General features: G+C 43.3%; 1 protein-coding gene across 1 annotated transcript in view; it reads left to right on the plus strand.

Annotated features, from left to right (window-relative positions):
- The first annotated feature begins 2384 nt into the window (after nt 1–2384).
- Nucleotides 2385–13380, plus strand: part of PROX1 (prospero homeobox 1) — a 48720-nt gene continuing 37724 nt past the window's right edge. The window contains exons 1-2 of the mRNA XM_027082969.1: nt 2385–2594; nt 10586–12377. Coding sequence (XP_026938770.1) covers nt 10653–12377 — 1725 coding nt within the window. The 5' untranslated portion in view covers nt 2385–2594; nt 10586–10652. The remainder of the gene's footprint in view (nt 2595–10585; nt 12378–13380) is intronic.

Raw genomic sequence — 13380 nt, forward strand, 5'->3', positions numbered from 1 at the left:
ACCTTTTCTCCCTCCCAGCTTCCTTTCTTCCCCCTTCTCCCCCTCCTCCTTCCCTGCCCTCCTCCCTTTTAAATGTCAAACTGAGCAGATGGTTTTAAGGTGTGGAGGGCATGTATCCTTTACTCCTGCCAGTTTATTTGTGGGCTGGCGCTCACATGTACATACTGGGATACTTAAGGAAAATAATAGGGCGAAAAAGAAGAAAGGAAGTAGCCTTGATTCATTCACAGAACCCACATTTCCCCGCTCAGTACACCCGCTTCCCTCGAAAGGACCCAACCAACAGAAGCATTATTCCGTCCTGTATGTAATGGGCACGTTGATAGATTCTGTCCCCAGCCTAAATTGTCCCTTCTCAGTTAGAACGCTTAATACAGTAGCCGATCATTGGAAGTGTGAGTAGTGTGTTTGTGAGGGTCTGTGTTGTTTCCGGAATGGGGGGGGGGGGGGGGAGTGTCAGGAGGCGGCAAAAGGGGAGAAATGAAGGCTGGAGATGCTCAAGCAAGTCTTTTTTTCTTATTCCCAACACCTAACCGGGCCGGCCTGATTTTTTTTTTTCTTCTTCTTTGCAATGTTTGAGTCCCGTGCCAAAAGTTTCCTGCAGGGTATGGACTCGAACATAGTACCATCACTATTCTTATTCAAAGATTTGACTTCACAGTTTGATGAATTTGAGGCTGAGATTGTAAGTGTCCTAGGAAAAGTGTGTGCGTGCGTGTGTTGCAGATGGTGGTAATGATCGGCCAGTACACTTGTAACACACTTCAGAAACACTCTGTTGTCACGACGCAACACGATTCAACCTTTGCTCTGATTAAATTCGAGGGACACACGAAAAATACTTGTCCCCATCCTACCAAAAAATGAGTGTCTTATCGACTCGGTATGAATGTTTCTGCTTCGCAGCCCTTGCAAGTCCTAGCTTTTATAGGATCTTTAAGTCATAAGCGCATTTGCTTTATTAAAAGCCGTTTACTGTGCCCGGTGAAAGAGACATTCTAGCTGCGGCTGGGCACTTGCGCTTTAGCATTAGCAACTTTCAAATCCCAAGAAGCCCTTTAAGAGCCACGTTATCTAAAGAAGTCTTGCTGGTTATTTTTCGTCCAAGAAATGTCAAACCAAAGTGAATTTTCTATGGCTTGACTTAGAAGCCCGAAATTTAAGCGTTTGAAATTTCTTGCCGAGTATACTTTAAAGTTTGTTACCCAGGGGTCAAAACTGTGTAAATCCTATTTGAAACCTCTCTCTTTAATCATTCTGGGGTGAGTGAGTTACTGAGCGTAATCGCGTGGTACTGTTTGTAACATTTTTTTTTCCCGTAAAGGTTGCTGTACCTACCATCCAAATAAAGTTGTTAGAGGTAACCAAGGACAAATATTCTTCCTAACAATTTTGACGGGAGATTGACTGGGATTCAGCCAATACTAGTCTTCTTATATCAGATGCAGCGGAGCCGGTGTGAAACCTCTTACACCTACTATTTTAATCCCAAACCTACCTGTATTTTATTGTCCGCCTCTCCTTTAAAAGGAAGCAAGGGTGACATGTATTCCTGATACTAGCTATGATCATTTAAAAAGTGGAATGTTTTGAGGATCCTCACTCCCTCCTCTTAGACCACCCCACCCCTAAAACCTCCACTTTTTCTCCAGTATACTTTTCTGTGCCTTCCTCCACCCCTGTCCGAGGAGCGCTCACTCGCTCTGTCGCTCAGCGAACTCGATCAGCTGTATCTGGGAAATGAAGGGGAAAAAAAAAAAAAAAAAAAAAAGACCTGCGTCCTGGAAGAGCGAGTGTGAGCTGAGCGGCGCTCGCGCGGTCGCCGGCTTTGCACAGCGCCCGCAGATGGCTCGCTCCGGCCCGGGCGCGGCGATCCGGTCGCCCCCAAGCAGTGGCTGCGCGCGGGTGAGGGGGGGTGGGGGCGGGGATGGAGGCGGGGGAGGGGAGCGCGGGGCCCCTCTCCCCTCCTCTCCTCCCAGCCCCTCACCCCCACCCCTTTTATATTTTTTTTCCTCCCAAGTTCTCTTGCCTCGCTATCCCCCCTTGAATCCGAAGGCGCCTCGCGATTGGGTGCTGGGGCCGGGTACGTCAGTCAGACTGTGACGTGCAGTCTTCCTGTTTCCTTCAGCTGTGTCTTAAAGTAAATCTTGTTGTGGAGCGGAGCCCTCAGCTGAGGGAGCGCTCTGAAATAATACACCATTGCAGCCGGGGAAAGCAGAGCGGCGCAAAAGAGCTCTCGCCGGGTCCGCCTGCTCCCTCTCCGCTTCGCTCCTCTTCTCTCCTCTCCTCTCTCCCCTCTTCTACTCTCTTCTCTTCTCTTCTCTCTTCTCCTATTCTCCTCTCTCCTCCTCTCGCGTCTTCTCTTCCTCTCTCTCCTCTCTTCTTGTCTTCCCTCCTCTCCTCTCCCTGCCCACCCTCTCCTCTCTCTCCCCTCATTCTCCCCGTCGGCCCGCTCGCGCGCTCCCGCACGGACTCACCGTCCCTTGTCCAATTATCATATTCATCACCCGCAAGATCTCACCGTGCGTGTGCGCGCGCGTGTTTTCCTCTCTCCGCCTGCAAAAAAGGCTCGGTCCCACTGCTCTCTGCACCGAGTAAGTATCTTCTCCCCCTCGCGAGTCCCCTCCCCTTTTCCAGAATCACTTGTACCGGCTTGTTCTTGAATGAGAAGAAAAGAAAAGAGACTCCCATTACTCATACTCGTGTAAACATCTTTCCACCCTCCCCAGGAGAAAATGGTGTTCTTTAAATGAATCATAATAAAATAGTGTCTAAACAGTTTCTAAGCAGAAGCCTCAGTGGAACTCAGCGCTCCGCCTCTCCCAGTTCCTACGAGTAAGTGATCCGCTTGGCTTTTCTTTCTTTCTCTTTCCTGCTGGTGGCTGGGGGGTGGTGTTGGCGAGAGGGGGGAGGCTGATAGTGCTGGACTTGTCGCTGATCTTGTCACCTTTTGTGTACTGTTTCTGGAGGGGGAGGAGGCTTTTCCTTCCTTTCCTTCTTTCTCTTGCCCTCTCTTCCCAGGAGAGAGGACCGCGAGGGGGACCGGGTCGCTTTTTGTTCGTCTGGATCCCCGCTCTCCTCCCAGCCTCATCCTTCCCATCTCCCCCGGTGAAAACTCCTGGGCTAGTCCCCACGTCCTTGCTCTTTGTCTTGTTTATTATAGCTGCCTTTCTTCCAGGAGCTTCCAATTTGCTTGTCATTTGCATACCTTTCACTTCTCCTTTTTAACCCCAGCAGAGGGCCAGGGAGTAGGGAGGAAGGGAGAGGGAGGTGTGTGTGGGGGGGGCGCTCTGTTACTTTCCTCTCAAAACGCTGTCGAAGCCGAAATGTTGAAATCAGGGTTGGAGCAATGGAGAGATGGTCCTGGGAAACGAGCACGGCGCCCCTCCCCTGTGCTCCCAGGACCCAGGGCTAGGTCAAGTTGAGTAGGGTAAGGTGGCACCGGGAGCCTCAGGGGTCCTGTGGTGGGAGGACTGGGGCTCAAGCGCGGCGGGAGGATGGAAGGATCGAGGTCCGGGTGGGGGTAGAGGATGTTCTCGGGCAGCGGATGTGCTCGCAGTCACCGCTGGCAGTCGACGTGGTTGGGCTGCTTCGATCTGATCTTGGTTCGTCTGGGTGGTACCTGCAATTTTGCCCCACTCCGGAGGGCTGGAGAGGGAGGAGTGAAGAGGTGAGAGTGATTGTTACTGGGAAGAATAGTGAGGGGGCGAGAAGAGCTGCTATCTTGCCTGAACCGGCAAGGAGGGGGACGACGGGGGCAAGCTGGGGGGAGACATTACCCAAAGCCCAGGTTAGCAAATTGTTGGTTCTTCTGCTGTGCCAGCCACTTACTCCTCCTGCTAAAACTGAACGTAGGTGGAGGGTATGGATTGGAGGGGCGAGGTGAGGGGGGCGGGGGGCGGGAGGGAGGCAAAGGGGGAGTAGCTTTGGAGAGAGACTCACAGGTCTCCCGCCACTTCTCAGCTTTTTTTCGGAAGTTGAGAGTCCTCCAGGCTGGCCGACAGAAGACCTGGGAGGAGGGGTTGAGCGACAGTCTTAAATAGCCCAAGGAGGCAGGCTGGAGTGTGAAACTTCTGTTCTTGGCAATCCAGAACCCACTCCGCCTGGGGGAAGGCTGGGAACTCACCTGCTTGTTTTTATTTTTCCCAGAAGGTCTATGTTGTCTCCTTGAGCTTATAATAACAGTGCAAGCACAGGGTGGCCTGCTCTCAAAGTCAAGGCTACAAGTCTCTTCTCTTGTTCTCCCCCCCACCCCTTCTCTCCCATCTATAACCTCCTTTACAAAAAAAAAAAAAAAATTATAATAATGTCCTTTCCTGGATTAGGTAGACAAAGGTCTGTTAGCCGAGAGCTGCGCCATGGGCAGGGCCTGACAGGTGTGTTATGTCAAGAAAGACAGGTGCAAATTTCCTCTGTGTCTGTGTGTGTCTGTACAGTTCCAGACCTCAGGGTGTGCTCCAGGGTTGCGGAGGTTTATGGGTTTATGGTTGCCTTGGTTAATAGGATTGTCCGGGCTCATGGGAACTGCGCTGTTGTTACGTTTTGAGCCCTGCCATGTGAATTCTTTGGTTGGGGGTGGAGGACAAGTTGGTATGTGTTTGTTTATTTTTCTTAAGGATGTTGGCAGGCTGCTGCTGAGGCTGTGTCTCGGGCTCCTGTCTGCCAGGCAGCTGAAAGTACCCCCACTTCAGGCAGCAGGTGGAGGGAGATTGACTTTCCCTTCGCTTCCCTCTGGTTTACGCCTATTTCCCAGGTCTTTGGGGGCATTCGGGGGAGGGGGAGTAGTGAGAGCGTCTTGTGTGTGTGTGTGTGTGTGTGTGTGTGTGTGTGTGCGCGCTTTGGACATCCATGGATGGTGTGTGTACCTGCCAAGAATACCAAAGTCAGTTTGAAAGTGTTACTGTTTTTAAAGCTTATGTTCTTTAGCGCGCTTTCTCCCTGCCCAGAAGGAATAGGTATGTGCATAAACTCTTGCAGGTCGTATGTTAAATACTCTCATAAAGTAGAATGAGCCTGTCATTGTACCAGACATGTGCCAGATGTCCTAGTTATTACTTTGATGGAGAAGGAAAATCTCAAGTATGTGAGAGGTAACTGTGCTTTTCTATTTGATGCAAGATGTAGGCAGTCAGTCCTCTGAAGTTTCTTGCAAGAACTTCTGAGCATTATCAAAATGAAATGGGCTGTGGGTGGTGAAGAAGAAAAAGGGGAGTAATTTGGTTAACCTGTCCATGTGCTACAACATGGACCTGTTTCTGCAATAGTAAAATAGATGAAAGTAAGGACTGTGGCTTCATGTGTGAGGGAAGCGATTGAGAATTCAGGGTAAGCACAGTATATGGATTCTCAATATCGGACCTTTTAATTTTTTTTCTTTAAACAGGCTGCTTCTTGAGTTGCATAGAAATAGATCAGATGGTGAATGGTTTTTGTTGGTTGGTTTGGTGGCTTGGGTGATCATCCTTGTTTCATGAAAATGAGATAGTATGTGTCATTTTATTCTTTTGACTTAAACATCCAAGTTCCTCCTAATACTTTCTTTGGATGCTTTTGAAGTTCTTTCATAACTCAAATGTCATCTACAGATATGTCATTTGCTTTATTTTTATTAAGGGTTATCTGTGCTTGGCACTTATTGATATTTTTATATGTCCATTGTGCAGAATTCTATTTAGGTTAATCACCAAGACCTTGTGGGGAAAAAGTCATGCATACCTAACATGCATCTTTGTTCTCACTTTATTCATTCCCTCGCATCTTTCCTCTATAAGTAGCACTTACAATCTTAAAACATAACCTAGCTGCCAGGCGTACTCTTTATTTGTTCAAAATGAAATAGGCCTTTTTTCATGAATTTCTTAGAGGCATTGTTTTGCATTTGCAACTGTAAATATAAGGAATATTTAGGTTCAAGATTAACAAAAGATTATAAAATGTTACTGATTTTATAATATGAAGATGGATTGTGCATGATATATTATTACTGGGTTCTAATTAAGTATCTGTATAAACTGGAAAGGACATATACATAAGGAATTTCTAAAACCTTATTGCCTGGTGTATTCGAAAGCTTCAAAGAACATTTAGAGTATTTCAGTTCTCTTCAGAAAAAAAATAAATGTAAGTGTTTCCTCTTGAAGTTATTTCTCACTCTCTTTTATTTACAAATTTGGTGACTTATTACTTTTTAATATTTTAGGCATGTCTCAGAAAATACTCTGTGTTCATCTTGCAGGTGAAAAATGTATGAAATTTTTGATAGAATGGAGGAATTTAAGATAAAATGGTTCTGATTTGAGATCTCTATTATCATAGGAAAATTTAAACCTGATATAAGATTTTGACAATACAATGTTAGTTAATTTAAGTATTAACTAATGTCAAGTGGGTTCCTCACAATAAACATCAAAGACTTTCTTAGCCTGATAGTGAGCAGAAACATCTCCAAAGGAAAAGTTGCTAATTAGCAGAAATGAACTCTTAAATACAGTGAAGGGGACAGCTTGGTAAAGGGCAGGGGTGGGGGAGTACCTAAATCAAATCATCTGATTGCCCCCCTTGAATTACTGATTTCCAGATGGATTTACAAGGTTCTTTGTTAGTGTTCTTCCACTTGCAGTTTCATAAGCCGCTTGACCCAAGTAGATCAGAGGCCCACTCAAAGGTTGTTTTCTAAAAGAAGTAAAGTGTAGGCTTGAGCAATTTCTTCAAAGCATTTTATCAACAAAGACAGATAGTCTAAATCATCCAAGCAGGAAACCATGCCAACCTTACCCTTCCCCTTCTCATGAAAGATTTGACTGAACTATCTGAGTAATAATCATAGTGATCACTTCTTTGTCTAGAATCTGGACTCCAGATCGAGGCATAAAAGTTGCATCCCCTTCCCCAAATAACTTCTTTATTAAAGCAGAACACTTCAGCACTTTCTACTTCACACTGCAGTGTTCCTTTGAAATGCTTCCCTGAAAATTCTTTTCTACTAACGTTGTCATCAGCTTCCTTAGGATTCTCCATGTTAAATTATCTGACATTCTCCAGATAATTCAGATTTTAATGAAGAATCTTTTGGAGTAGTTAAAATCTGACTTGATCATAGTTGAACGTTCTTACCTTTTTCTGGGAGGAAATCTGCTAATGTTAAGATACCCTTCATATAGGAATTATTAAAGTGTTTATGTAGTTAGATGCCAAGTGGTACGACACAATATTTAATAATAAAAATATTCTATGTAGATTTTCATATTAATTACAGAGGAGTTTACAGGAATAGAATATGTGTATCCAATCGATAATACATTTGGGTTCAAATGCTACGTCAGTATTTTTCTGCATACTTGCTGATACTGATGTTCACCAGTGCTGATCAAAAGGTTCATATCGCTGGGTTAAACTAAAAATTAATATAAAAATTAAAACATAATAAGAATCAGTAATAATTGTAGTTGAAACATATGGCTTAGTACATATATTGAGAAATAAAGGAATTTTTAAAAATCTTAATGGACAGGATGATATCAGTGATAAATTAATTGCATAGCAGTCTCTAAATTCTGAATTGGGAAATCATGGAAGCACCTTTGAAAGTGTTTTCAAGTGATTTAATTTACATTATAGTCATTTAACAATGCATTTTCTTATGTGGTAAAATATTCATATATATATATATATATATATATATATATATATATATCTTGTTTGTGAAACATGATGCTAATAAAGTACTACAGTCCGCCAGTTATAATTATTTAATCTTGCCTATAGCCTTCGTGGGTTATAATCCCAATGTGTATGACTACTATACCTTTATTTCTGAGTTTAGGTCAAAGCTATACATAGAGATCTATTTATTCACGCCTACTAATATAATGCCTTGTCTTGCTGGATTATATAATTGTTCCTAGTTTTCTCATTTGTTTTGTCCTGATTGTTATGTCTCAGCTGTACATTTTACAATAAGACCCCAAAATATTTAAATGTTCTTAGCCCCAAACAGAAACAAATCATTATTTAATCCAAGAATGCTGACCAGTTGAGAGAAAATTGCAAAAATCAGTTTCGTTCGGTGAATTTGAAGGAAGTTACAGGATATTTTCTTCTTAAAAGACACAACAAGCACGTTTAATTAACATGTATTCTCCACTGAAGATGAGAATGTGATTTCTTTCCACCTTAGGAAGAGCACAGCCTTCCCCTTGGCTCAGGCATGAGGTAGGGATGCAGCTGTTGATACCTAGGCTAGATGAGAGGAAGTGCAGTTGACGCAGAGGTAAATGGCCGCTGGGAAGGGAAGGATGGCTGGGGATGACCTTGTGCTCATCTCTTACACCAGCGTGTTGTTTCTGAGCCTCTGTTGCGGAGATGCTCTTCCTGTAGCAAGGATGGGTAGGGGGAAAACCCAGATTGGATGTTAAGAGGAACAGGGGAAGAAAATACTGCAGAAAGTTTGTTCAACATTTTGATTGGTGATCTATGTGCTTTTCAGGTGATATTAAAGAGAAAATGATTTGCACCCAAAAAGACAAGAGGTAAAATTTTTAAAGAATGGCAATAAACTCTATTTTTGAAAAGCTGATCTACACACACAAAGTCCTCCTCGCAAAGACATCCCACTTCAATATGCAAGTCTTTCTGAGCTTTAAAATAATTCATCTTTTCTCTTGTTTGTCTCCGTCTCCCCTTTTTTCTTTCTCTCACCTGACAGCTGCACCTGATTTATCAGATCTAACATGTTAGTGAAATATTTGCCATTGCATTTTTGTATTCCTGAAACCAATTTCATTTATTAATGTGTGAGGGGTCACAATCATCTTGAATTCAGTTTTGAACCCTATACATTGAAGTTATCAAGATCTGTTTCCATTCCAAGTTCAGGAAATTTTATCCTGAGGCACACAAAAAAGTATTTTACCCTCAAGCATCCAAAAAAACATACAAAAAAGCATCATGTTGCTTTCTTGACACTCTGATACAGCCTTTATTTAAATGTATTATCTTCATATAAAAACTGAGAACAAGGGCTACATGATGAAATCTTTGTCGCTTAAAAAAATACACATTGCCATCTAAGCATTGAGCATTTTCTTGATTTTTACAGGTTATTTCATGCTGAAATTATGCCTATTTGCATGGATAGTCATTCTTTAAAACTAGCCACAGATGCAGTCCTAGGGAGCACGTAGATGTTTTTACAGGTGAACCGAAAGAGATGGGAGCTGTTCCAAACACTCTGCACGCTGCCTTTGGCAATAGACCCTGTTATTGTGAAGATGTGCTCTGTTAAGCAAACGTGAAGTTTAATATTAGATAAACCCTGTGTGAAAAAAATTTTTCATTTTCTTCATAAAACGTTCATTGTAAGCAAAAAGATGCGACATCTTAACATTTATACAAAATTTGGGGTTAGCATCGCTGGTTAACGTCACAAAAAATGTCATGCTAGTGCCTTTTTATATTGTGTTCCCAAGAAACAATGGAAGTTCATATACAGAGATGGTATTTCCCTTTCTCACATATTTAATTGATGTTATTTTCTTTCTTCTTTATATATCTTCCTTCAGTCTTTTTCTTCCGCCTGTGTTTTTCTCATCCTTTAATTTGGCACAAGAAATAAGATTAACAAATGGTGTATGTTAAAGAGCTTCTTTAGGCGTTTGAAGTATTATTTTGGCAGATTATAGAAAAAAAAACTAGCACTGAAGATGTATTTATCCTTGCCTAACTCAATTTATTGTTCCACAGATTGATTTCTAAAATGTGACAATGTCCTTCTTCTGCACTGAGTCCAACTTTATAATAATTGAAGTCATCAAAAATGACATCTTGAAAATTTATAAATATTCTCATACTTACATTAAAATCCAGCAACAGATACCGTCTTCAAATGTGATTTTAGTAATAAAAAGCACATATCTGTGCTAAATAAGCAGACTTGTAGAATGAGTATTTGTGCACTTATTTCCATGCTAAATTGGCCATTTATGTTGGAAAGATGCTGGTGGGAGTGTTCTCCTCCCCATTTCACATATGACAAAAATGTTTTAAAATTCAGTAATAAAGGGTGTGTGTGAAATATTTGCATTTTTAGAGTCATTTTTTCCCCTTAATCGCATTAAAGCCACAATAATTTTATCGCAGAAATGGAATTTTTCATCCAAATTTCACGCATCCTCAAAATGTAACCTTATTTCTTAAGTATAGACCACTTTTATCTTCTTTTGTAATATGAATCTCAGTGCCCAAAATTTAATCAATTGGTTGTCAGAGGCTGTGTTCTTATAATCTACTGTTTCTTCTGAAGATAAACAGTATCATTTTAGGCATTTGTGAAAGAGAATCATATTACTGGTGCTTAAGCAGTTTTTGCTTTTTTTTTTTTTTTTTAATCTTAATCCATCTTAAACCAGTGGAGCAGAAATATTTAAAAATGTTTCATTTCAAGCAGAGTGCATAATAAATTGCAATAATTGTAATGTGCCATAAATCCCAGAGCCTATGCATTTTGCATTTGATTCAGGATTGAGGTCAGGAAATTTGGAGAAATTTAAAGAAAATGATTCATCAGTCCTTTTGTTCTGTTGGCCAGGGTCCCAGGATTCTTGAGCTGTGCCCAGCTGACGAGCTTTTCAAGATGGCACAATAACTGTCCAGTGATGCCTGACCATGACAGCACAGCCCTCTTAAGCCGGCAAACCAAGAGGAGAAGAGTTGACATTGGAGTGAAAAGGACGGTAGGGACAGCATCTGCATTTTTTGCTAAGGCAAGAGCGACGTTTTTTAGTGCCATGAATCCCCAAGGTTCCGAGCAGGATGTTGAGTATTCAGTGGTGCAGCATGCAGATGGGGAAAAGTCAAATGTACTCCGCAAGCTGCTGAAGAGGGCGAACTCATATGAAGATGCCATGATGCCTTTTCCAGGAGCAACCATAATTTCCCAGCTGTTGAAAAATAACATGAACAAAAATGGTGGCACGGAGCCCAGTTTCCAAGCCAGCGGTCTCTCTAGTACAGGCTCCGAAGTACATCAGGAGGATATATGCAGCAACTCTTCAAGAGACAGCCCCCCAGAGTGTCTTTCCCCTTTTGGCAGGCCTACTATGAGCCAGTTTGATATGGATCGCTTATGTGACGAGCACCTGAGAGCAAAGCGCGCCCGGGTTGAGAATATAATCCGGGGTATGAGCCATTCCCCCAGTGTGGCATTACGGGGCAATGAAAATGAAAGAGATATGGCCCCGCAGTCTGTGAGTCCCCGAGAAAGTTACCGAGAAAACAAACGCAAGCAGAAGCTGCCCCAGCAGCAGCAACAGAGTTTCCAGCAGCTGGTTTCAGCCCGCAAAGAACAGAAGCGAGAGGAGCGCCGACAGCTGAAACAGCAGCTGGAGGACATGCAGAAACAGCTGCGCCAGCTGCAGGAAAAGTTCTACCAGATCTATGACAGCACTGATTCTGAAAATGATGAAGATGGTAACCTGTCTGAAGACAGCATGCGCTCGGAGATCCTGGATGCCAGGGCCCAGGACTCCGTGGGGAGGTCAGACAATGAGATGTGCGAGCTGGACCCGGGGCAGTTCATCGACCGAGCCCGGGCCCTGATCCGGGAGCAGGAAATGGCCGAAAACAAGCCGAAGCGAGAAGGCAACAACAAAGAAAGAGACCACGGGCCAAACTCCTTACAACCCGAAGGCAAACATTTGGCCGAGACCTTGAAACAAGAACTGAACACTGCCATGTCGCAAGTTGTGGACACTGTGGTCAAAGTCTTCTCCGCCAAACCCTCTCGCCAGGTTCCTCAGGTCTTTCCGCCGCTCCAGATCCCCCAGGCCAGATTTGCAGTCAACGGGGAGAACCACAATTTCCACACCGCCAACCAGCGCCTGCAGTGCTTTGGCGATGTCATCATTCCGAACCCCCTGGACACCTTTGGCAATGTGCAGATGCCCAGTTCCACAGACCAGACAGAAGCACTGCCCCTGGTGGTCCGCAAAAACTCATCTGACCAGTCTGCCTCCGGCCCCCCTGCCGGCGGTCACCACCAGCCCCTGCACCAGTCGCCTCTGTCGGCCACCGCAGGCTTTACCACGTCCACCTTCCGCCACCCCTTTCCCCTCCCCCTGATGGCCTACCCGTTTCAGAGTCCATTAGGTGCTCCCTCCGGCTCCTTCTCGGGAAAAGACAGAGCCTCTCCTGAATCCTTAGACTTAACTAGGGAGACCACGAGTCTGAGGACCAAGATGTCATCCCACCACCTGAGCCACCATCCTTGTTCACCAGCACATCCACCCAGCACCGCAGAAGGGCTCTCCTTGTCTCTCATCAAATCCGAGTGTGGCGATCTTCAAGACATGTCCGAAATCTCACCTTATTCGGGAAGTGCAATATCCTTTCATTTGCCCCCCAAGGAAGACAAGCCCAAACCAAAAAGGTTTCCCAGAAGGTCAGGTTTACACATTATTTAGAATGATGTAGATGACTATCTTCTTAAGAATGCAGTCTTTCCTCTTCTTCCGAGTAATAGGCTTTTATCAGCAGGCGTGAGGCACTTCTGGTTGCACAAAAGCTTCACAGGAAACCAACATTTTTGTAACTTTCACAAGTTGTTAATTGCCCTAAAGTGGTAGTATTTAATTTGTGCTTTTGCAGCAGGGTTTTTTCTGCTGTTTCTTCTGGTATTATCTTCTAATCCTTTTTTTTTTTTTCCCCCAAGAGTAGATTTAGAGGTGGAAAAAAAAAAATCTCATTGTAATATTGAATTCTATCAGGTTTTATTTTAATGTAAGTTTCATAGCAGAATAAAGAGAGAAAAATCAGTTTTCAGATCCCTAAGACTCCATAAGAAGAATTCTCCCTTTAGTTAATCTATAAGGCTCCTGGTCTGTTTAAAGAAGGCCTGATTAAATCTTACCAGGAACAGTCTACTGATGGGAGGCTGCAGTGGGAGAAAGATGGTTGTGGATAGGGAGTTAGAGTCTCTCCTTATTCTTTAAGTGAGGTGTGTTCTTTTGTTTGTTTGTTTTAAAGGAAATACACAGGTACTGATTTATTCAGACGGTATCCATCTCTCTCCCGTTCACCCAAGGTCTGTTCTTTGGGTCTGGTGCAGCTGCCTCTATGCATGATTAACCTCTGTTCAGCCATACACAGAAATCTTTTGTCCTAACATACACAAAGCAAATTATTTTGGAAAGCGAGAGAGCACAATTAAATATAAAACTCAGCCGTATTCGACTTTAAAATGCCTCTTTTATGTCTCTTTTATATTTTGAACCTGACTTTTATGTAGAGATGCCAGTTATATTTTTTGATTAGACCTGTCCTGAACTCTAGCTATTTTTAACTCACGATTTTTTTCTCTGTAAATTGGTCCTTTCAGTAAATTTT

Source organism: Aethalodelphis obliquidens, unplaced genomic scaffold, assembly GCF_003676395.1.
Source record: "Aethalodelphis obliquidens isolate GAN/ISIS:26980383/991018 unplaced genomic scaffold, ASM367639v1 scaffold48, whole genome shotgun sequence".
NCBI lineage: Eukaryota > Metazoa > Chordata > Mammalia > Artiodactyla > Delphinidae > Aethalodelphis > Aethalodelphis obliquidens.